Raw genomic sequence first — 23,740 nt, 5'->3', positions numbered from 1 at the left:
GGTGATTGTAGAAAAAAGAGAAAATATAGAAATTAATACAAATCACTAGTGATTCTACCACCCTAAAGTAAAAGCATGCTCACATTTTGGTGTATAGCCTTCCAGACTCTTTATTATATAAATATTGTATATCCATCTTTTTTGAAGAAATGTGTGTCATAACTGCATTTTGTCTCTCAGCAATGTTGTGAATGCCTTGCTATGCATGTAAAGGAACAACTACATCTTTTTTAGTGGCTGTAGCATGGTATTTCAATATATGGCCATACTGTAATTTGCTATTCAGTTCTCTTGTGTTGCATATGTTATGCTTCCTCTTTTTCGAGTTCACAAACCCACACAGCCCATGGTATTGGTTCTTTCTTCTGTTCTGACCTTTACTTCTTGCCAGTTGATTGTTTATCACTCTTCTCAAGCCCAGACTTCTCCTGATTCCATTCGTATAGTTCTACCTAGATGCTTTTTGTCCCAACTTCATGGGTAAAATAGAGGTTACTTGGTGTAAATTTTCTAAACATCGTTTCCTTTTACTTCAAAAGTTTTTTTCATCCTCACCTATCTTAAATACCTTCTCTGTTAGGCAACATTGTCCAAGAGGAAGACATGTTTCTGCCCTCTTTCTAGGGATATCTTTTCACTTTTGTTTTTGATTCTGTGTAATCCATCAGTTATTTCTAATCTTATCTCTTTCTGCATTCTCTGCAGAATAGCCTGCATGGTAGATATATGGAAATTGTATTAAATAACATTAACTCTTAATAAAGTGATAGAGTTATGCCCTTCTGGAGCCTTCTTTAGTCGTGTTTGTCCAAGGAGAAAGTCTCATTTGGTGTTAGCACTTCTAAAAACATTTCCAAATATTTCTGTTTTAACAAAGGGAATGAGCTAGAATGAAAGAATTAGAGGAGCTTCAGTAGAAAACATTATCTAGTTAGAACTTAATATTATTCTGTTTTATTGTATTTATTCATTTTCTTTTAAAACTTCTTTTAAAATTATGAGACATTTCTGATGGAAAAATACAGAGAGTAATATCACAAACACACATGTACTTACTTCCAGATTTAATAAATGCAGATATTTTGCCTTATTTGTTTAATGTTCTGTCAGTCATAGTTCTACTGGAGAAGCAGGACCCCTAGGATGGAGATGTGTGTGTGTGTGTGCGTGGGCGCGCGAGCATGTGTGTGTATGTGTGTTTATGTAAGATTATATATGTATAATTGATGCATCATTCATTATGGAGATTTGACTATATACTGTTGTGGGAGGTGGTTCAGCAGGCCCTGTAAGGCTGTTATCTTTGTGTGTGATGTTAGAGCTTGAAGTCTGCAGCACAGGCAGTCGAGAAGGGAAGATATGATCTGGAGCCCATCAGAAGTGACTGGAATCTGTGTCATTCTCCCTGCCTCCAACCTTGATGAAGTGGCTGCCTTTCATCATAGAATTAAACATGTATCTGGGCAAGGAGTCAGAGCAGCTGAAGGAGGATCCATGGGAAGGTGGAGTGGTTGCAGCCTCGTGACTGTGCCACGCCAATGAGGTGGACCAGCACATAAGTGGTTAGCTATGTGAGGCACTAAGGCACTTGCCCCGACCTGGGCATAAAATGCAAAAACAGCTGCTCTTTCACTTTCACCCCTCTCCCAAATCTAGCCTGAAAATGTCTCCTGTGGCCCACCTTAAATAAAAACGTACTAGCTAACACTTGGCATTCTAACATTGTGCATATTTTTGTAGTTCCACCTGCCAAGTGATGTCTGTATTGATATAAAATTCTATTTTATGTTAATTTACTAAAATTAAAACATTTGAATTGATTTTAAAGAAGACTATTGAGTAAATACTAGCAGACAGAAAATGGGCATGTGAAAACTGGCAAGGGGTACTCAGATGACTGAAGTTAGGGAAAAGCTGAGCTAGCCATATAATTCTTCCCAGTTATGTAAAGATATATTCTTTACTTTCCTGACTCTGATTGGGCTATTGCTTTTACCAATAATTTCTTTTCCTGAGTTTTGTTTTCATTAATTCCTTAGCAGCTTTTACTACCTGCTCAAGTATCACATTAACAACCTTTTCCTGATTCTCCTAGGTGGAATTCACATCTCCATTCTTTGTGCTCTCATGAACTTCATTCCCAGTATAGCATTCATCACAATCCACCTTGTATTTATAGCTTTGGATATACAGTCATGCCCCACATAACGATGTTTCTGTCAATAATCACATATGCAACACTGGGCCCATAAGATCATAATGGAGCTGAAAAATTCCTATTGCCTAGTATTTCCTATGCTATATTTTTAATTGTTATTTTAGAGTGTACTCCTTCTACTTACAAAAAAAAGTTAACTGTAAACCAGCCTCAGGCAGATTCTTCGGGAGACAGTCCAGAAGAAGGCATGGTGTGATAGGAGATGAGGGTTCCATGTCTTCAGGATGCTGTTTTCCTGAAGACCTTCCATTGGGACAAGATGTGGAGGCAGAGACAGTGGTATTGATCCTGACTCTGTGTAGGTCTAGGCTAATGTGTGTGTGTCTTAGGTTTTAACAAATAAGTTCAAAAAATTTTAAAAAATAGAAAAAGGCTTATAGAATAAGGATATAAAGAAAGAAAATATTTTTGTACAGCTATATAATGTGTTTGTGTTTTTAGCTGTGTTACTACAAAAGAGTCAAAAAGTTAAAACATTTTAAATTTAAAATGTAGAAAAGCTACAGTAAGTTTAATTATTATTGAAGAAATAATTTAAAAAATAAATGTAGCCTAACTGTACATTGTTTATAAAGTCTACTGTAGCGTCCTAGGCCTTCACATCCATTCACTCCTCATTCACTGACTCACGCAGGGCAACTTCCGATCCCGCAGGCTCCATTCATGGTAAGTGTCCTTTACAGGCGTACCATTTAAAAAATCTTTTATTGTATATTTTCTATGTTAGGTATGTTTAGAAATACAGATATTCACCATTGTGTTGTAGTTACCAACAATATTCAGTATACTAACATGCCTTACAGATTTGTAGCCTAGGAGGAATAGGCTAGAATAGGCTATGCCGTATAGCCTAGGTGTATGGGAGGTTATAGGTCTAGGTTTGTGTAAGTACACTCTGACGTTTGCACAATGATGGACTCGCCTAATGACACATTTCTCAGAACGTATCCCAGTTGTTGAGTGATGTATGACATATGACTGTTTGTGGTCCTCATTTGAATGTATGTGCCTTGAAGGAAAAGACTACTTTTTATCCATTTTATCGTCTGAGGTGCATAATATAATGTGTTGCAAAGTTTTGGTGCTTGTTAGAATTTTGGTTTTTTAAAAATTAAACCATTGAAGAAGAAGGGATGGTCAGCTGGTGCTGTTACCATTTTACTTGAAAAAGAGAGAGAAGGCCGGGCAGGCGCGGTGGCTCATGCCCGTAATCCCAGCACTTGGGCAGGCCGAGACAGGTGGATCACAAGGTCAGGAGTTCAAGACCAGCCTGGCCAAGATGGTGAAACCTTGTCTCTACTAAAAATACAAAAATTAGCTGGGTGTGGTGGCAGCTGCCTGTAATCCCAGCTACTCGGGAGGCTGAGGCAGAGAATTGCTTGAACCCAGGAGGCAGAGGTTACAGTGAGCCGAGATCACGCCACTTTACTCCAGCCTGGGTGACAGAGCGAGACTCCATCTCAAAAAAAAAAAATAGAGAAACAGATGCGACTAAATACTTTGTCCAGAATTTTTTTTAAATTTATTTTTAAATCGAGGTGGAGTCTCACTATGTTGCCCAGGCTGGTCTTGAACTCCTGGACTCAAGTGATCCTCCTGCCTTGGCTCCCTAAAATGCTGGGATTATAGGCATGAGCCACCGCACCTGGCCTAGTCTTAATTAGTGATTGGAACAAAAATTAGTTAACAGAGTTACTATTTTTTTTTTCATCTTTTTTTTGGTTATACCATTATGCAAGGAGTTAGTTAAAAAATGTATTTGATAGACTATATATATTTGATACATATATGAGATAGACTTTTATGTATATAGCAGCGTGTTGGGTTCTTTAGAGGGAAATAGCAGTATAAATTAGGGTTTCTTTCCTTCAGGAGGTGACAAATCATTGAAAATTAGAGTTGAACTATTATCTACACATTAGATAATGATACAAAGCAATATTTCCCCAGTAAATAATACAGCCAACTAATGCTTTGGAAATTAAGAAAGGAGATGGTGTGGTCTAGAGTGATTCGTTGAGGCCGTCAGAGAGATATCTGAGCTTGAGCTGAACTTTGAAGCTTGGATTTAGGGAGAAATGGGAAGGTCATTTCAGGTAGAAAAACATAAAATTGGAATAAGTGTGGAAGAGGGAATAACTGATGCCCTTGCTACACAGAGTATGGTTGTTGGTTGTTGCAGCTTATTGGAAATGCAGACTCTTACCCCCACCCCAGACTTAGGGAGTCACATTAAATTTGGGAAGCACTAATATTTACTATTTGTACAGTGCTGTGCAATTCACTGTTGACTATGGAGGAACCCCACTTGACACTGAAGATGGGTTAATATGATATTAATGACTTGGATAAAGATGTACCATTAGTGTCTGGTCTTAACTGGAAGAAAACGAAACTTAGAGAGGTTTGGATTTGCTCAAGGTTTAATTAGAGCTGAGGTTCAGACTCGGATAACAGATTCCACTGCTTTCACACCACACAATGAATAAGTCATGTTAGGGGAATTGAATAGGCTGGTAGAGGAAGCTTGAATGCAGATTAGTTAGCACCTGGACCATGTGGTGGAGGATCTGGAATGCTAGAAAACTTATCATTTATCCATTAATACGTTTTGACTGGAAGAGTTTCATGAGGAGTTTCAGGGAGATTGATCTGGTGTCATAATGTAGATAGATTTTTTTTTTTTTGAGACGGAGTCTTGCTCTGTCGCCCAGGCTGGAGTGCAGTGGTGCAATCTCGGCTCACTGCAAGCTCCGCCTCCTGGGTTCATGCCATTCTCCTGCCTCAGCCTCCCCAGCAGCTGGGACTACAGGTGCCTGCCACCACGCCAGGCTAATTTTTGTATTTTTATTAGAGATGGGGTTTCTCTGTGTTAGCCAGGATGGTCTCGATCTCCTGACCTTGTGATCCGCCTGCCTCGGCCTCCCAAAGTGCTGGGATTACCGGCATGAGCCACCGCGCCCAGCCAATGTAGGTAGATTAAAATGAGGAAGAAACAGTATTTAGAGGCACCAGTTACTCCGGGTGTGTTAGTGTGTCTCAAATTTTACACACAAAAAAATAGCTAGTATTAGTAAGTCAACCAACAAATATTTATTGAATACCCACTTTGTGCTGGACACTGGGCATATAATCCTGTCTTCATGATTATGGTCTTGCTTATGTAATGCTTTTGATTGAGTCAGTTAGGTAACTGAGTACTAAATGCATAAAAAAACTAAAGGTAATGGCAACAATAAAATAATCTTTGATATCCTCCCTCCTTTATTTTCACCGAAAAAAGCTCTGGCCCCAAAGTTAAGTGGTTCTCGTTCTCATCCTGGTTTTGCGATTAGTGTTTTATATAACATTGAACAATTTACTTAATCATTCTCTATCTCATTTTTCCTATTAAAAAATAAACATTATACTGAACCATGACTTCACAGCACAAAGTATTGTGATGAGATAATTTATAGGAGACTTTTTTGGTTTCCTGAGAAGTATTATAAGAGCTCTTAATGGTGTTAATATAAAATTACTTTAAAAACCTTCACTTCTTGAAACTTTAAAAATTTCAATCCCCTAGTGCATTTTAGTCATTTTTCTAATTATAATTACATTGAAAGGGGGAAAAAAATCCAGCCATCTATGGCACTTGTTCTCCTTCCCTAGAGGTAGAGCTAGAGAAGATAATGATTTATTTGAGATGTTGTTATTCCCACTCTGGTAGACAATGGATAGTGGTTGCTTTTTGTGGCTTTAAGGCTCATCTGCTGATGGGTGCAATTTTATTAGGCAAAAATATGTGGGTGAATGTGTGCATGGTAGTTGTAGATAATAGTGGAGAGAACAATGTGAGAATATTTTTGTTTTTTTGGGGGAAAGGAATACGATGTGAGCTGTGTGAATTTGTCACAGCCAAAGATAGCAAACCAAAGAGAACCACCCCCATATTCTACGTGTAGGTGATTCTTCCCCATGGCTAGTTAATGCTAAGCCATCTTTGACTTTCTATGACCATATGACCCTTGTGTAAGTGACTGTGGAATAGAGGACCTATTTTTTTTGGGGGGGGCTCTCTCTGTCACCCAGGCTGGAGTGCAGTGGTGCAATCTCAGCTCATTGCAACCTCTGCCTCCCGGGTTCAAGCAGTTCTTCTGCCTCAGCCTCCCAAGTAGCTGGGACTACAGGCATGTACCACCATGCCCAGCTAATTTTTTTTTTTTTTTGTATTTTTAGTAGAGACAGGGTTTCAACATGTTGGTCAGGCTGGTCTCGAACTCCTGACCTCAAATGATCCACCCACCTTGGCCTCCCAAAGTCCTGGGATTACAGGTGTGAGCCACTGCACCGGGCCGAGGACCTAGTATTAATCTGAATGCAGTGTTGAAGCATTACCTCTCTGACCTAATTTCTCACAGTACCCCTTTCATAGCATTTATGAAACAGTATCATTACTGCCTGCCTCTTCTGTCTCCCTTATGGTTAGCAAAAGTAAGCGTGACTATGGGTATTGGAGGAGACAAAAAGGCTAACACCGTTTTATTGAGGCTGGCACTGCATAGAAGAGTTGCAAGTTTCTGACTCTTCTGGTGGCATAAAGCTGTGGACCTGTGTGTTCTGTGAGGGCCTTGGATGTGTGTGTGTGTGTGTGTTTGTGTGGGTGTGTGTGCATGCGCAGGAGGTGGGTAAGGAAGACATTGTGAAGAGTGGGAGGAGAACAGAGAAGATGAGAAAAGTGGAAAGTGCTTATTCTGCCGGCAGGTTGCTAGAAAGAAAACTGGTTAATACTGATTAATACAGATAATACTGATTAGGTAGATTTCACTATTCCCTACATTATGAATAAAGGTATATAGCAACATCACTTTGTTTTTGAGTTGTTTTCTCCAAACTGGCTTTATTGAGAATGGTATCCTTCATAATGGACCATGCCTCAGATTAGAGGACCCTTTAGAGCATTTCTTCTTTCATCTATAAGGTTGCTTATCCTAGAAAAATCCAGATAAAAATATGATATGTTGGCCAGGCACGGTGGCTCATGCCTGTAATCCCAGCATTTTGGGAGGCCGAGGCACGTGGATCACTGGAGATCAGGAGTTCAAGACCAGCCTGGCCAACATGGTGAAACCTCGTCTCTACTAAAAATACAAAAATTAGCTGGACGCCTTGGCAGGTACCTGTAATCCCAGCTACTCGGGAGGCTGAGGCATGAGAATCGCTGAATCCGGGAGGCAGAGGTTGCAGTGAGCCAAGATCGCACCCTTGCACTCCAGCCTGGGTGACAAGAGCGAAACTTAGTCTCAAAAAAAAAAAAAATTGATATGTTAACATATATTCAAAAGAAACTTTGAATCGTGCCTGGCACATGGTTAGCATTATAAAGGCATGTGCTGTTATTTGTATTCCATCCTGGTCATTTATTCGTTCACATGTTGAGTATGTAGGCCCTGGGTTATTTGCTTTGGAAGCTCAAAGGTGAATCAGACATAGATCCTGCCTTTAAGGAGAGTATATTTCAATAGAACAAAATAAGATAAGCAAATACATAAATATAATACAGTGAAGGAAATGGTTCATGCTCTCAAAAGTCTAGATGGAGCTTTAGGAGTGAGCAGCAAGAAACAGGAGAGGACTTCTGGAGGGGCTGGAGACACAAGCAAGATAGTAAGGAAGGCTTCGTGGAGGAGGTGATATCTGTGTTGCATCTTGGAGGATGGGGAAAGCTCAAACATTTGCAGCAGGAGAAAGTGCCTTCCAGGTGAAGCGAATGGTATGAACAAAGGTAGGAAAGGTTACATTTAGAAAACATGACTAGTTTGCTTTGCCTAATTGAAGGCTGTGCATTCACTAGAACGTGTGTTTCGAGTCCTCTCCTCCCGAGTTCCCTTGCCCCATGTTTTTCATTGCTTTATACCCATCAATTAAATTTCAGCAGAGTATAATAATCAGGGGCAGTTACTAAATGGGTGTAAGTGGCTTTGTAATTATAGCTGCTGCTAAATGTGTAATCTATCTGTTCTTATAATTAGTAAGGTTTTTATTTTTATAAGCTGATTACCTCCTATTCGAAAACTTCTGTAACAGTATGCAAATAGGAGCCAGGAAACATATGAGTCTAGGAACTTACTTTCCCTTGCAGTGTATAATAAATCACACAGCATCCTGACCCATGGCAGCTTTGTACCTCTCCAGAGAGGCCCACCGTCGATGGACTCAAAGTAGATTGAGAATGCCTTAGATCTTCTCAGCCTTACCCAGAATGGAAACATCACATCTGTTTTTTTGTTTTTTGTTTTTTGATATGGAGTCTCGCTCTGTCACCCAGGCTGGAGTGCAGTGGTGTGATCTCAGCTCACTGCAACTTCCACCTGCTGGGTTCAAGCGATTCTCCTGTCTGAGCCTCCCGAGTAGCTGGAATTACAGGTGCCCACCACCACACCCGAAAATTTGTGTATTTTTGGTAGAGGTGGGGTTTCACCATGTTGGCCAGGCTGGTCTCAAACTCCTGACCTCAAGTGATCCACCTGCCTCGGCCTCCCAAAGTGCTGGGACTGCAGGAGTGATGATTAAAGGTATTTTAAGACATCAAGTTCTAAGTTAATAGGGATAGTTTGTTTAGATTGTCTTACTCTGGAGCAGACTAATTATGTGTTTTCTTAATAAATGTTAAACTTGAAATAATTGTCCAACAATGGGAGTTAATACTAAAAATCCATAGCACAAAAAGATTGCAATAGGGCTTGACTTGTAAACCCAATTTTAAGTAGCTGTAAAGCCCAGAACAGTGACAAATGGCATATATGTTTAATAAATATTTCTTGAATGAATGTGTGAAGTATGTTTCTTGAATGAATGCGTGAAATATATTTTCTTTGCAGGGGGACAACTATGGTTAGATCAAACCAAGACTAAGTACAACTCAATGTTACAAAATGAATATCTATAGCTGGGACTTTGAATTTCTTAAAATCTTATTATGAACTGTATATCATATTTTAAAATAGAGCCTACTCTAGTACATATTATGCTTACTTGCTTTAGTAAAACAATACAATATATATTGTTTTCTGAGACAATTATACTACAGAAAGTCTCTCGTTTAGATCATGAATCCAAGGCCAAGATACTTCTAGCCCCCTAGTGAATGCTTATTTGACCTGAAGATACAGCTTTGAAGAGATAATAGCTGGAATGTTACTCTTTTAAATCAGAGCAAATAATGTTTTCCCTGCCCTTCTGCTTTTGAACCATATAAGCATATAAGCATATAAGCAGTGTCTTTAGCAACAGAAATATCTCAAAGAAAGAAAACCCTCTGAAAAAGTATAAAGTGTTTTACAAGTGGGATTGCCAATGATTCTGTTCGTGGTAGATCACAAAGGTTCTTTTTCATGTTTTTCTCCTTTGTTTCTGGTGTGGCTTATATCTGTAGCTCATAAAAATACAAAAGCAAGACACTGATTTTTCAAGGTTTGCAAGCCTACTAAGTGTCTTCAACATTGATGGCAAATGTCTGCAGTGTTTGGTTCTGTGTGTTTGCTCTTTCAGCTCTACGTGGCCACGGAGGCCATCCTTATTGCACTGGTTGGGGCCACGCCATCCTACCACTGGGACCTGGCAGAGCTCCTGCCAAATCAGAGCCACGGTAACCAGTCAGCTGGTGAAGACCAGGCCTTTGGGGACTGGCTCCTGACAGCCAACGGCAGTGAGATCCATAAGCACGTGCATTTCAGCAGCAGCTTCACCTCCATCGCCTCGGAGGTAACAACAGGCTGTTCCAATCACTAAATAAATGTCTCTCTTTGTCCAGATGGAGCTACTCTTTTTGTCTTGCTGATTGAAATATCAGCCACATTTTCAAATAACTTTCTAGTAAATTTAAAAGTTAAAGGTTTTAATGTATCAAAGGAGAACATTCCATGAGAACACATTCCTTTTCCTCTTACTACACATAGGAGAAGCTTGAATCTTTCCAAACTAGTTAGATGAAAAGATACAAACTCCAAAAGAACAGTATGTTGATTATGATGTCCTTTTAAAAAGTGAATTAAAACTTTAATCTCTCTTTATTAAATATGCAAAAATTAACACAGGGAAATGTAACGATTCATATATAACACCCATAGTTCTTTTTTTTTTTTTTTTTTTGAGACGGAGTCTTGCTTTGTTGCCCAAGCTGGAGTGAAGTGGCGCAATCTCGGCTCACTGCAACCTCTGCCTCCCGGGTTCAAGCAATTTTCCTGCCTCAGCCTCCCGAGTAGCTGAGATTACAGGCACCCACCACCATGCCTGGCTAATTTTTTTTTGTAGTTTTAGTAGAGATGGGATTTCACCGTGTGGACCAGGCTGCTCTTGAACTCCTGACTCAGGTGATCCACCCACCTCAGCCTCCCAAAGTGCTGGGGTTACAGGCATGAGCCACCGCGCCTGGCCCATAGTTCATTTTTAAGTCCAGTCCTGTGTGTAGACCATATGGGGCACCTTGACTATACAATGTAAAACACAGACAGTACCACCTAGTATGGTCAGGAAGCCTTACTTTCAAGGGGGCTTTGCTGGCCAGAGAGAAGTTTCTGGTCCTTCTGAGCCAGCCAGAGATAAAGAATCTGAGGGTAGATGGTCTGGTGAAGAGAAACCCTGGATGGGGGCAGATCTCGTGGTCAGCTGGAAGGCACTGGTGTTGGTCGTTAAAATGTAGAAATACTCTCCTTTCCTTTGCCTGCTCCTCTTAAGCTACCCATGTGTCTGTTGACACCCTGGCCCCATCCTTGGACCCTATGATCCAGTTAATGGGGTAAATGGCTGGTACAACAGGGGGCCTCTGGGACCCTTGCCAGCTCTCAGTTCTAGCCATGCTAGTTAGCTCTCCCAAAATTCCTTGACCACTCCTTTCTGGAAGCCACTCTCCTGTGTGTGTGAGTGTGTGAGAGTATATGTGTGTGTGTGTGTGTGTGTCTGTCTGTCTGTCTGTCTGTATGTCTGCACCATGGCCTAGCCAGCCTTACCTGTTGTTGACTATTTTGATAATCCTGCTTTGGATGAGGCATACTAAAAAAAGGGGAGACATGCCAATGATGATGTTTTCTTGGCCTTTTCTTACGAGTCCCCCATGGAGTGCCCCATTCCTAAAACTTGCTAGACTAACTTTTTGAGTGACCACCAAAGCAGCATTTCTGATTGCAATTCCTGACGTTACTCTTCACTTAGAAACCTCCAGTGATTCTCCCACAGCACACAGAACACAGTAGAGACCCTATGAGTTACATTCAGGACCTCTCACACTTCGTAGCTTGGTCCAGGTGTACTTTTCCAGCCCCACTCTGCACTTTCCCCTGCTCTCACCCCTATGGAAATATTTACTATTTCCCACACGTGACCCAAGCTCTCAGCATAACTTATTACTGTCAGGAAAGCTCTCACCGCTTGCCCTGGCTTCCACCTGGTGAAATCCTTACCTACCCTCTAAGGCTCACTTTCGGTGTCACCTTCCCTGTGAGTCTTCCCAGCCAACTCCCCAGGAGTAAATATGCTTTTGTTTCTGTTCTAGTACTAATTTATTTGCACTTATGTTACAGACTGTTGTTTGTGGTTCAGCTCTACAAGTTCTTTGAGGTCAGAAACCATGTTTTGGTCATCTTTGTATTTCCGTGGCCTATAGCAACCACCAGCACCACCACCACCACCACCACCACTACCACCATTACCACCACTCCTAACCTATTAAAATAACAAACAGCTTTGTTTAATGATTATGATATGCCAGATATTGTGATATATGTAAAATTTAATTATCAAAGTAATTCTATGAGGTAGGAATCATTTCCCCCATTTTACAGATTTAAAAAATGGAGACCCGTTGAGGTCAGTGTTAGCTAATGATGGCAGAGCTGAGATTTGAAGCTAAATTTGTCTTAACTCAGAAGCCTGTGCTCTTAATTATTGTGCTTTTTAGGAATATATCCAATCCAAATTGGCATATATATCTTTTAGGTTCTTTTTGGTGAGTAATTATAGCCAAATACTTTTTAAAACCTTTTTTATTTGGAAATAATTTCAAATGAAAGAAATTACGAGAATAGTACAAAGAATCCCCTTATCTCTTTTAGTTTCATCTATTGTTACTAGTTTACCTCATTAGCATTATTATTGTCTCTCTGTTTTTTCCTAAGCCATTTGAAAGTTGCATATATTAGTGTTCTTTTATGCCCAGATACTTCAGCGTGTATTTCTTAAAAATAAGGATGTTCTCTTCATAACCACATCACAGTTATCAATGTCAAGAAATTCAACATTGATACTATAGTTTTATTTAAACTATACCTAGTTGTATGCCATCCATACCTAATTTTGTCACTTAACCCAATAACATCCTTGATAGCATTGTATTTTCCTCTCATGTATTGAATCCAATTCAGGATCACACATGACATTTAGTTGTGATAGTTCTTTAGTATCTTTTGACCTTCAGCCTTTTTTTTTTTCTTTTATAACATTGATATTTTTAAAGCATCTATACCTCTTCTCTTTTTCAAAATAAGAATGTTCTTCGTTTTGGATCTGTCTGATGATTCCTCATTCGGGTTGGTTTTGCATCCCAAGTCAGAATAGTACATAAATAATGTATCCCTCTCAGGGTATCACATCAAAAGACACACTATATCCATCAGCCCTTAGTGGTGACGTTAATTTTGATTAGCCATTCCAGGTATTGTCTGATAGTCTCCCCTGTCCCTGTCAGTTACTATCTTTCTTTCAAGGAATAGAGAACTATGGGGAATCACTTTCAGGTTATATAAATTTGCTGTTTCTTATCACTGCAACCTTTGCCTCCTATGTTCAAGCAATTCTCCTGCCTCACCCTCCCAAGTAGCTGGGATTACAGGCACCTGCAACCTTGCCCCACTAATTTTTGTATTTTAATAGAGACAGGGTTTCACCATGTTGGCCAGGCTGGTCTCGAACTCCTGACCTCAGGTGATCTCCCCTCCTTAGCCTCCCAAAGTGCTGGGATTATAGGTGTGAGCTACTGTCCCAGCCCAAAATGGTTATTTCTTAACTCCAGCACTTCCATCGCATTTACTAGCTTGCATACTTTCTACTGTAAGCAACAGCCCTTTCTTCTCCCTTGTCTGTCTGTCTCTGTCCGCCTATTTGCCTATATATTTATCAACCATATGTATATAATCTTGGATTCCTATTCTTTTCAATGAATTGTAATTTATTACAGCTCTGAATTATTTTGGAACTCAAATTTTTCCTAATTTACCAGTGGGAACCTCTTCAAGCTGCCTCTTGGGTCCTTTTATTTTTAATTAAAATTTTTATTTTGAAATAATTGTGGATTTGCATGCAGTTGCAAGAAATAATACAGAGAAATTTTGTGTACTCTTTACCTAGTTTCCCCCAATGGGGAAAACCATAGTATAATATCATAACTGAGATATTAACACTGACACTGCTAAGACACAAAACATTTCCATCACCACAAGGATCCTTCATGTTGGCCTTTTAGAGCCACACCCACTTTCCTCCCATCCCTTACCCTTTTCTTAATCGCTAGTAACCACTAATCTGCCCTCTTATACTATGAGTTTTTCATTTTAAGGATGTTGTAAAAATGGAATCATATTGTAGAAGCCTTTTGAGATTGGCTTTGTTTATTCAGCATAATTATCTGCGGATTCATCTAGGCTTAGTTTTATTACTGTAGTTATATAAGCAGATTTGGAATGGGATAGATTGCCGCTTTATTCTTTTTCAAAAGTATTTTAGCTATTTCAATTCGTTTGCCTTTCCATATAAATTTTAGAATAATTTTGTATATATCTACCAAAAAATATTTATGAGATTTTGATAGAAGTTGTGTTAAACCTGCATATCAATTTGGGGAGAATCAACGTCTTTACTATGCTGAGTCTTCCAATACGTCAACACTATGTGTTATTTTGAGTGTCTTTGATTTCTTTCATCAACGTTTCATATCTTTACTATGCAAACCCTGAACATGTTTTTAGATTCATTAGGTTTTAGATTCATTCATTAGATACACATCTAAATATTTTTTTCTTTTTTTTTTTGAGGGATTGTAAATGGTACTGTATTTTAAATTTCTGTTTCTACATGTTTATTGTTAGTATAGATAAATATACAATTCATTTTTATATGTTAATCTTGTATCCTTTGATCTTAATCTTGTATTATTTCTTTTGGGAAATTTTAAAATTATGAATTTAATTTCTTTAATAGTTATAGGGTGATTCAAATGATATATTTTGTATTGTATGAGTTGTGTAGCTTGTGCTTTTCAAGGACTTAGTCCATTTCATCTAAGTTGTTGCTTATTAATTCTAGGTGCTTTTTGAAGATTCTTTGGGATTTTCTTGACAGTCATATAAAAAGTAAGGACAGTTTTTTTTTTTTCCATTTCCAATCTGTATGCCTTTTGTTTTATCTTATTGCTCTGGCTAGAATGTCTAGCACTGTGTTAAATAAAATGGTAAGAGTGGACATCCTTGTCTTGATTCTGATCTTAGAAGGGATACACTCAGTCTTTCACCATTAAGTGCAGTTTTAGCTATAGGTTTTTATAGATACTCTTTATCAAATCGAGGAAGCCTCCTATAATTCCAACATTTTTTATGCCAATACCATGCTGCTTTGGTTACTATAGCTCTGTAGCGTAATTTGAAGTCAAATAATGTGATTGCTCCAGTTTTGTTGTTGTTGTTGTTGTTGCTCAGGATGGCTTTGGCTATTCTGGGTCTTTGGTGGTTCCATATAAATTTTAGAATGATTTTTTCTGTTTCTGTGAAGTTGTCATCAGTATTTTGATACAGATAGCATTGAATCTGTAGATTGCTTTGGGTAGTATGGACATTTTAACAATATTGATTCTTTCAATCCATTAACATGAAATATCTTGCCATTGTTTTTGTGTCCTTTTCAATTTCTTGCATCAATATTTTATAGTTTTCACTGTAGAGATCTTTTGCTTCTTTGGCGAGGTTTATTTTTTAGTATTTTATTTTATTTGTAGCTTTTGTAAATGGGATCACTTTCTTGATTTCTCTTTCAGATTGTTCACTGTTAGCATATAGAAATGCCCCTGATTTTATATGTCCATTTTGTATCCTGCAAGTTTACTGAATTTGTTTCTATTCTAATAATTTTTTGGTGGAGTCTTTAGTTTTTTTTCAGGTCATATCATCTGCAAACAAGGGTAATTTGACTTCTTCCCTTCCAATTTGGATGCCCTTTATTTCTTTCTCTTGTCTGATAGCTGTAGCTAGGACTAACAGTACTAAGTTGAATAATGGGGTGAAAATAGACATCCTTGTCTTGTTCTAGATCTTAGAGGAAAGACTTTGTTTTTCTCTGTCCAGTATGATACTAGCTGTGAGTCTGTCATATATGGCTTTTATTATGTTGAGGCATGTTCCTTCAATATCCAGTTTTTTGCAGATTTTTATGAAGGATTTTGAATTTTATCGAATGCTTTTTCAGCATCAATTGAAATGATTGTATGGTTTTTGTTCTTCATTCTGTTGATATGATGTATTACATCAATTTGCATATGTTGAACCATCCTTGCATTCCTGGGATGAATCCCACTTGGTCATGATGGATGACCTTTTAATGTATTGTTGAATTTGATTTGCTAGTATTTTGTTGAGAACGTTTGCATCAATATTCATCAGATATATTGGCCTCTAGGTTTTCTTTTTTTTGATATGTCTTTGTCTGGTTTTGGTATCAGGGTAATACTGGCCTCGAAGGATCATTTTGGAAGTAGAATCAGCTCTCTTCCTCTATTTTTTGGAGTCCTTTGAGTAGGATTGGTATTAGTTCTTCTTTAAATGTTTGGTAGAATTCAGCAGTAAAGCCAATGGGTCTCTGGCATTTCTTTTCTGGGAGACTTTTTATTATGTCTTTGATCTTGTTACTTGTTATTGATCTATTTAGGCTTTGGAGTTCTTCATGGCTAAATCTTGGAAAGTTGTATGTGTCTAGGAATTTATCCATTTCTTCTAGGTTTTCCAACTTATTAGTATATAGTTGCTCATAGTAGCCTGTAATGATCCTTTGAATTTCTGTTGTGTCAGTTGTAATGTCCCCTTTTTCATCTCTGATTTTATTTATTTGGGTCTTCTCTCTTTTTTTCTTAGTTTAGCTAAGGGTTTATTGGTTTTATCTTTTCAAAAAACAACTTTTCATTTAGTTGATCTTGTGTACTTTTAAAAAATTTCAACTTCATTTATTTCTTCTCTCATCTTTATTATTTCTTTTATTCTACTAATTTTGGGTTTGGTTTGCTCTTGCTTTCTAATTCTTTAATCTGCATCATTAGGTTATTTATTTGAAGTTTTTCTACTGTTCTGATGTAGATGCTTATTGCAATAAACTTTCCTCTTATTACTGCTGTATTCCATGGGTTTTGGTATATTGTATTTCCATTTTCATTTGTTTCAAGGAATTTTTAAATTTTCTTCTTAATTTCTTCTTTGACCCACTGGTCATTCAGAAGCATATTGTTTCATTTCCTTGTGTTTATATCGTTTTCAAAGTTCCACTAGTTATTGATTTCTAGTTTTGTTCCATTGTGATTGGAGAAGATATTTGAAATGATTTTAATATTTTTGAAATTTTTAAGACTTGTTTTGTGGCTAATATGTGGTCTGTCTTTCAGCATGATCCATTTGCTGAGAAGAATGGAAGAATGTGTATTCTGCGGCTATTGGATAAAATGTTTTGTAAATATTTATTTGATCTATAATGCAGGTCCATTTGGTCTATAGTGCAGATTAAGTCTAATGTTTGTTGATTTTTCTCCCTGGATGACCTGTCTAGTGCTGAAAGTGATGTGCTGAAGTCTCCAGCAACTATTGTATTGGGGTTTATCTCTTTTTATCCCTAATAATATTTACTTCATATATTTGGGTGCTCCAGTGTTGGGTGCAGATATATTTTTGTTCTTTTTTTTTTTTTTTTTTCTGGAGACAGAGTCTTGCTCTGTCACCCAGGCTGGAGTTCAGTGACATGATCTCAGCTTACTGCAACCTCCACCTCCTGGCTTCAATTCATTCTCATGCCTCAGCCTCCTGAGTAGCTGGGACTAAAGGTGTGTGCTACCATGCCCAGCTAATTTTCTGTATTTTGGTAGTGATGGTGTTTCATGGGGTTGCCCAGGCTGGTCTTGAACTCTTGAGCTCAGGCAATCTGCCTGCCTCCACCCCCCAAAGTGCTAGGATTACAGGCATGTACCATCGCATCTGGCCTATATTCTTAATTCTTATATCCACTTGCTGAATTGACCCCTTTATTATTATATAATTATCTTCTTTGTCTCTTTTAAAAATTTTTGTCTTGAAATCTATTTTGTCTGATACACATATAGCTATTCCTGCCCTTTTTTGGTTTCCATTGGCATGGAATATCTTTTTCCATCCCTTTATTTTCAGTCTATGTGTATCTTTATAGGTGAAGTGTGTTTCTTATAGGCAACAGATCATTGGGTCTTGGTTTTTTTAATCCATTCAGCCATTCTGTATCTTTTGATTGGAGTTTAGTCCATTTACATTCAATGTTATTGTTGATAATTAAGGACTTACTGCTGCCCTTTTGTTATTTGTTTTCTGGTTGTTTTGTGGTTTTCTCTTCCTTCCTTTTTTCTTTTTTGTGAAAATGATTTTCTCTGGTGGTATATTTTAATTTCTTTCTGAAATTTTTCGTGTGTCTGTTGTAGGTTTTTTTATTTTATGTTACCATGAAGCTTACAAATGACATCTTATAACCCATTATTCTAAACTGATGACAACTTACCTATGCAAAAACAAGCAAACAAAGAGAAAACTAACAAAAAGTCTACACTTTAGCTTCATCCCTTGCTTTTTAACTTTTTGTTGTTTCTATTTATAACTTCTTATACTGTCTGTTTCTTACAAAGTTGTAGTTATTATTTTTGATTGGTTCATCTCTTAGTCTTCCTACTCAAGATATGCATAGTTTATACACCACAATTACAATGTTATAATATTCTGTATTTGTCTGTGTACTTAACTATTACCAGTGAGTTTTGTATCTTCATGTAATTTCTTTTTTTTTTTTTTTGAGATGGAGTCTTGCTCTGTCGCCCAGGCTGGAGTGCAGTGGCTCAATCTCGGCTCACTGCAAGCTCTGCCTCCCAGGTTCACGTGATTCTCCTGCCTCAGGCTCCTGAGTAGCTGGGACTACAGGCACCCGCCACCATGCCCAGCTAATTTTTTGGATTTTTTTAGTAGAGACAGGGTTTCACCGTGTTAGCCAGGATGGCCTCGATCTCCTGACCTTGTGATCTGCCTGCCTTGGCCTCCCAAAGTGCTGGGATTACAGGCGTGAGCCACCGCGCCCAGCCGACCTTCATGTAATTTCTTATTGCTCATTAATGTCCTTTTTTTTCAGATTGAAGAACTCCCTTTAGCATTTCTTGTAGGACAGGTCTGGTGTTGACAAAATCCCTCAGCTTTTGTCTGGGAATGTCTTTATTTCTCTTTTATGTTTCAAGGATACTTTTACTGGATATACTAGTCTAGGATAAAAGTCTTTTTCCTTCAGTAGTTTAAATATATCATATCTTTCTCTCCTGATCTGTTAGGTTTCCACTGAGAAATCTGCTGCCAGACATATTGGAGCTCCTTTATAGGTAATTTTTTTTCTTTTCTCTTGCTGCTTTTAGAATCATTTCTTTATCCTTGACCTTTGAGAGTTTGATTATTAAATGTCTTGAAGTAGTCTTATTTGAGTTAAATTTGCTTGGTGTTCTATAACCTTCTGGTACTTGACTATTGATATCTTTCTTTCTAGGTTTGGAAAGTTCTGTTATTATCTCTTTGAATAAACTTTCTGTCCCGATGTCTTTCTCTTCTTCCTCTTTAAGGTAAATAACTCTGTATTTGCTCTTTTGAAGCTGTTTTCTAGATCCTGTAGGCATGCTTTCTTATTTTTTATTCTTTTTTCTTTTGATTCCTCTGACTGTGTATTTTCAATAGCCTGTCTTTAAGCGCTCATTAATTCTTTCTTCTGCTTGATCAGTTCTGCTCTTGAGAGATTCTGGTGCGTTCTTCATTTTGTCAGTCAAATTTTTCAGCTCCAGAATTTCTGCTTGATTCCTTTTATTTCAACCTCTTTGTTAAATTTATCTGATAGGATTCTGAATTCCTTCTCTGAGTAATCTTGGATTTCACTGAGCTTTCTCAAAACAGCTATTTTGAATTCTCTCTGAAAGGTCACATATCTCTGTCACTCCAGAATTGGTCACTGGTGCCTTATTTAGTTTGTTTGATGAGGTCATGTCTTCCTGAATGGTCTCGATGCCTATGAATGTTCGTCAATGCCTGAACATTGAAGAGTTAGGTACTTATTCTAATCTTCGCAGTCTGGGCTTGTTTGTACTTGTCTTTCTTGAGAAGGCTTTCAAAATATTCAAAAGTGATTGAATGTTGTGATCTAAGTTTTTGGTCACTGCAGCCATAAGTGCATTAGATAGCACCTCAAGCCTAGTAGCACTGTGACTCTTACAAACTTGTAGAGATACGATGGTGGTCTTGGTTAAGATCTGGGAGAATTTCCTGGATTACCAGGCAGAGCCTCTTGTTCTCTTCCCTTACTGTTTTACAAACAAACAGCATCTCTCTCCATGCTGAGCTCCCTGGAGTTAGGGGAAGGATGACATAAGCACTCTTTTGGCCACTACCACTGGGACTGTACTGGGTCACACATGAAGTCAGCATAGTACTAGGTCCTGCCCAAGGCCTGTGACAACTATTTCCTGGCTATTGCTGATGTTTATTCAAGGCCCAAAGGCTCTTTAGTCAGTGGGTGATTACTCCTACTAGGACTTGATCTTTTCCCTTAAGAGCAGCAGGTTCCCTTCTGGACCAGGGTGGGTCTGGAAATGCCATCCAGGCAGTAGGGCCTGAGATCAGGGGCTTTAAAAATCTGCTTCATGCTTTATTTTACTGGGGCTGAGCTGGTACCGAGATTGCAAGACAAAGTCCCCTTTACTTTTCCCTCTCTTTTCCTCAAGCAGAAGGAGCCTTTGCCCATGGCCAACACTGCCCCAGGCCTGTGGCAACTATTGTCTGGCTACCACTGATGTTTATTCAAGGCCCAGGAGCTCTTTACTTAGCAAGTGGTGAGCTGACAGGCATGGGTCTTTTCTTTCAGGGGAGCGGGTTCCCTTCTGTCCCAGGATGAGTTTAGAAATTCCATGTAGGAGCCAAGGCCTGTAATCAGGGACTTTAAGAGTTGGCTTGGTTCTTTATTTTACTGTGGCTGAGCTGGTATCCAAGTTATAAAGTCCTTTTTACTCTTCCCTCTCCTTTCTTCTAGCGAAGGAGTCTCTCCCCATGACAACCACAGCTGGGAATGTGCTGGATCACACCTGAAGCCAACATAAAACTGGGTCTTGTCCAAGGCTCATGGTGACTGCTGCCTGGCTACCACTGATATTTATTCTATTCAAGGTCTAAGGGCTGTTTAACCAGCAGGTGGTAAATTCTGCCAGGATTGGGTCCTTTCTTTCAGGGCATCAGGTTCCCTTCTGGCCCAGGGTTGGTCTAGAAATGTCATCCAGGAGTTATGGCCTGGAATGGGTGCATCAGGACTCTGCTTGGTGCTTTATTTTACTGTGGCTGAGCTGGTATGCAAATTGCAAGACAAAGCCCTCTTTACTCACTCTTCCCTCTCTTCCTGGAGCTGTGAGCTGTGCTGCCTGGGATTGCAGAAGGGGCAGTACAAGCACTCCCTTGGTTACCCAAGCTGGTGTCTCACTGGATCATATGCATCCCAAGTCCACTGACTCTGAGCCCAGCCCAGCACCAGGACTTGCCCAGGAATTGCAGTCTAGGCCACAAGGACTAGTTTATTGAAGACCCCAGAGCTCTTTAGCTTGCAGTGGTGGGGCTAGCCAGAACGCAGGTTCTGACCACTGGGATGGGCGATTCCTCTCTGGCTAGGGCTCATCTAAATGCTCCTTCTGTGGGCACCAGCTGAATTCTGCCCTGTGTTGCTTTGTGGTGTGAAGGGACTCACTGAGTTCCAATGCAAAGTTCCATTATCACTGTGCTGTCTGCTTCCCAAGCACACAGATTCTCTCTTCCTATGCCATGTGGTATTTCTGTGGGATGGGGGAAGGGTAGTGTCAGCAATTCAAGACTGTCTTTCCTACCCTCTTAGGTGCCTCTTTCCTTGATGTGATGTTAAAACTAGGTACTGTGACCAGTCCTGATTTGTGGTTCTTAAGAAGGTCCTTTTGAAACTCACCCAATTGTCCCAAAGAGCTGATGTTTATGGTTTCTTTTGAATAAACAAAGAAATTGACCCTTCTATTTTTAAAACTAGAGAAAGTTATATTTGTCTTATTGGAGTTCCTTCCTCAGGAAACTGAACCTTAGGCCTCTCAGATATTATCAAGCAACTGAAACTCGGCAGATCACTGCATCCAGACAGTGAAAGGCCAGACCCCTCATTCATCATGACTGCTTCCTTACCTCTCCTTAATTCCTGTTTTCCTGCATGTAGCTATATTACTTCCTTGTTATATAAGTCCCCAGTTTTAGTTGGTCAGGGAGACAGATTTGAGACTGATCTCCCATCTCTTTGGCTGCAGCACCCAATAAAGCCTTCTTCCCTGGCAATACTTGTTGTCTCAGTGACTGGCTTTCTGTGTGGCAAGCAGCAGGACCTAGAGCAAGCCCCTGGTGTTTTGGTAATACTTTCTTTTGTGGATAGTTGTTCAATTTAGTGTTCCTGTGGGGAGGATGATTGCTGGAGTGTTCTAGTTGGCCATCTTGCTCTTTCTCCTCCCCATTCCAATATTTTTGAGAATTTTTATTATGAATGTATATTGAATTTTGTCAAATACTTTTTCTACATCAATTGCAATGACTGTGTAATTTTTCTTCTTTATCTTGTAATATGATGGATTACAGAGATTGTTTTTCAAATATTGAACCAGCCTTGCATTTTTGGGTAGTACATGCTTCTTTTTATATATTACTGATTTCTATTTGCTAACATTTTGATAAGGATTATTGCTTCTATATTTGTGAGGAGTATTGCTCTGTAGTTTTCTTTTTTGATACTATCTTTGGTTTTGGTATCAGAGTAATACTAGCTTTATAAAATGAATTGGAAAGTGTTCCCTTCTTTTAGATTTTATGGAAGAGATTGTGTAGAGTTGATATTAATTCCTTAAGCCTTTGGTAGAATTCTCCAGTGAAATTATCTGTACCTGTAGATTTCCTTTTGGGGAGTTTTAAAATTATGAATTCAATTTTCTTAATAGTTATGGGGCTATTTTGTCAAATGATCTATTTTGTATTGGATGAGTTGTGGTAGTTTGTACTTTTCCAGGAATTGGTCCATTTTATCTAAGTTGTCAAATCTATGCGTATAGAATTGTTCATAGTATTACCTTATCATTGTTTTGATATTTTCAGGGTCTGAAATGATATCCCTTTTATTACCTGGTATTGGACATTTGTGTCTTTTTTTCTTATTTAATTACTTCTCAGTCATTGTGGAGATTTGTCAATATTATTGATCTTTTTAAAGAACGAGCATTTTGTTTGATTGATTTTTTTCTATCGTTTTTCTGTTTTGAATTTTATTGGTTTCTGTTCTTATCTTTAGTGGAAGGAATAAGGAAAAGCATGCCTACTTAGTCTTCTTGGAAGCGGGATCCCTCTTGTGTCCTTTTGACATGCCTATCATTTCTGATATGCCTATCAGAAATTTTTGGCATAACAAGATATTCCAAGTTCATCTTGTACCTCCCACCCCTGAAACATGAAATTAATCATTTCTCCAAAAAGCCCTGGTTTTACTTAGGATCGATCTCCATAGGATTTTGAAATGAGTGAGAACTATAGGTCTGCTCTCCAGTAAATCTATTACTACATTATAATTAAAGCAAATCCCAGACCAAATTCTGCCACATATACAATATATACATTTATTAACTAAATTCTTGTAATCAAAGTAGCACATAAAAAACTGTCTTGCAGGCTTGAGAAGTCCAAGCTCTTTAGTCTCCTAGATGTTTTGAACACTGCTTCTATGGTAGGTCACTGTAGGTAAACTCCAATTTTCCATAGGCAGGGTACTGATACCACCACTCCTACTCCCAACCTCCACTCCTCAGCCAGCATCAGGGAGAAAGAAGCTTCCAGAGTTCATGTTGGCTCAGGACCAAGGAGGAGTTTTAGCTGAGAGCATAACCCTGTAGGTGGAGTACCTACACATTGGATTATCTCTCAAATTCCTGCAAGGGTGGGGAGTACCCCTAATATATTGACAAAATCCATGTATCTTGAATGCCTTCAACTTCAGTGTTAGCCCACTTTTGGTATTCATTATTACTAGTCAATAGGCTGCTATTTTAATCAAGAATAAGCAAAGCACCCATTTTTGACAACCCCTTATAGTAGCTCCTGCTGGAGAATGGGCTCTCTGAAGAGAAGGACAGCTGACCACCACTGGACAATGCAATCTTGATTA

The 23,740-nt window shown here is 38.7% G+C and overlaps 1 protein-coding gene across 7 annotated transcripts in view; it reads left to right on the top strand.

Moving 5' to 3' along the window:
- SLC22A15 (solute carrier family 22 member 15) overlaps positions 1 to 23,740 on the top strand; it is a 91,205-nt gene that overhangs the window by 5,848 nt on the left and 61,617 nt on the right. For 6 of the 7 annotated variants that reach the window (XR_008492284.2, XR_010123708.1, XR_008492296.2 and 3 more), the window contains exon 2: positions 9,752 to 9,964. The exons of the other annotated variant lie outside the window; for it this stretch is intronic. Coding sequence is in view for 3 of the 6 variants with exons in the window: in XM_063651584.1 (XP_063507654.1) it covers positions 9,752 to 9,964 (213 nt within the window). In the remaining 3 variants the exon portion in view is untranslated. The remainder of the gene's footprint in view (positions 1 to 9,751; positions 9,965 to 23,740) is intronic. 7 annotated transcript variants of the gene reach the window in all.

This window comes from Pongo pygmaeus, chromosome 1, assembly GCF_028885625.2.
Source record: "Pongo pygmaeus isolate AG05252 chromosome 1, NHGRI_mPonPyg2-v2.0_pri, whole genome shotgun sequence".
NCBI lineage: Eukaryota > Metazoa > Chordata > Mammalia > Primates > Hominidae > Pongo > Pongo pygmaeus.
Note: the sequence above shows the minus strand (reverse complement) of the source record. Positions and strands in the feature narration are given on the sequence as shown.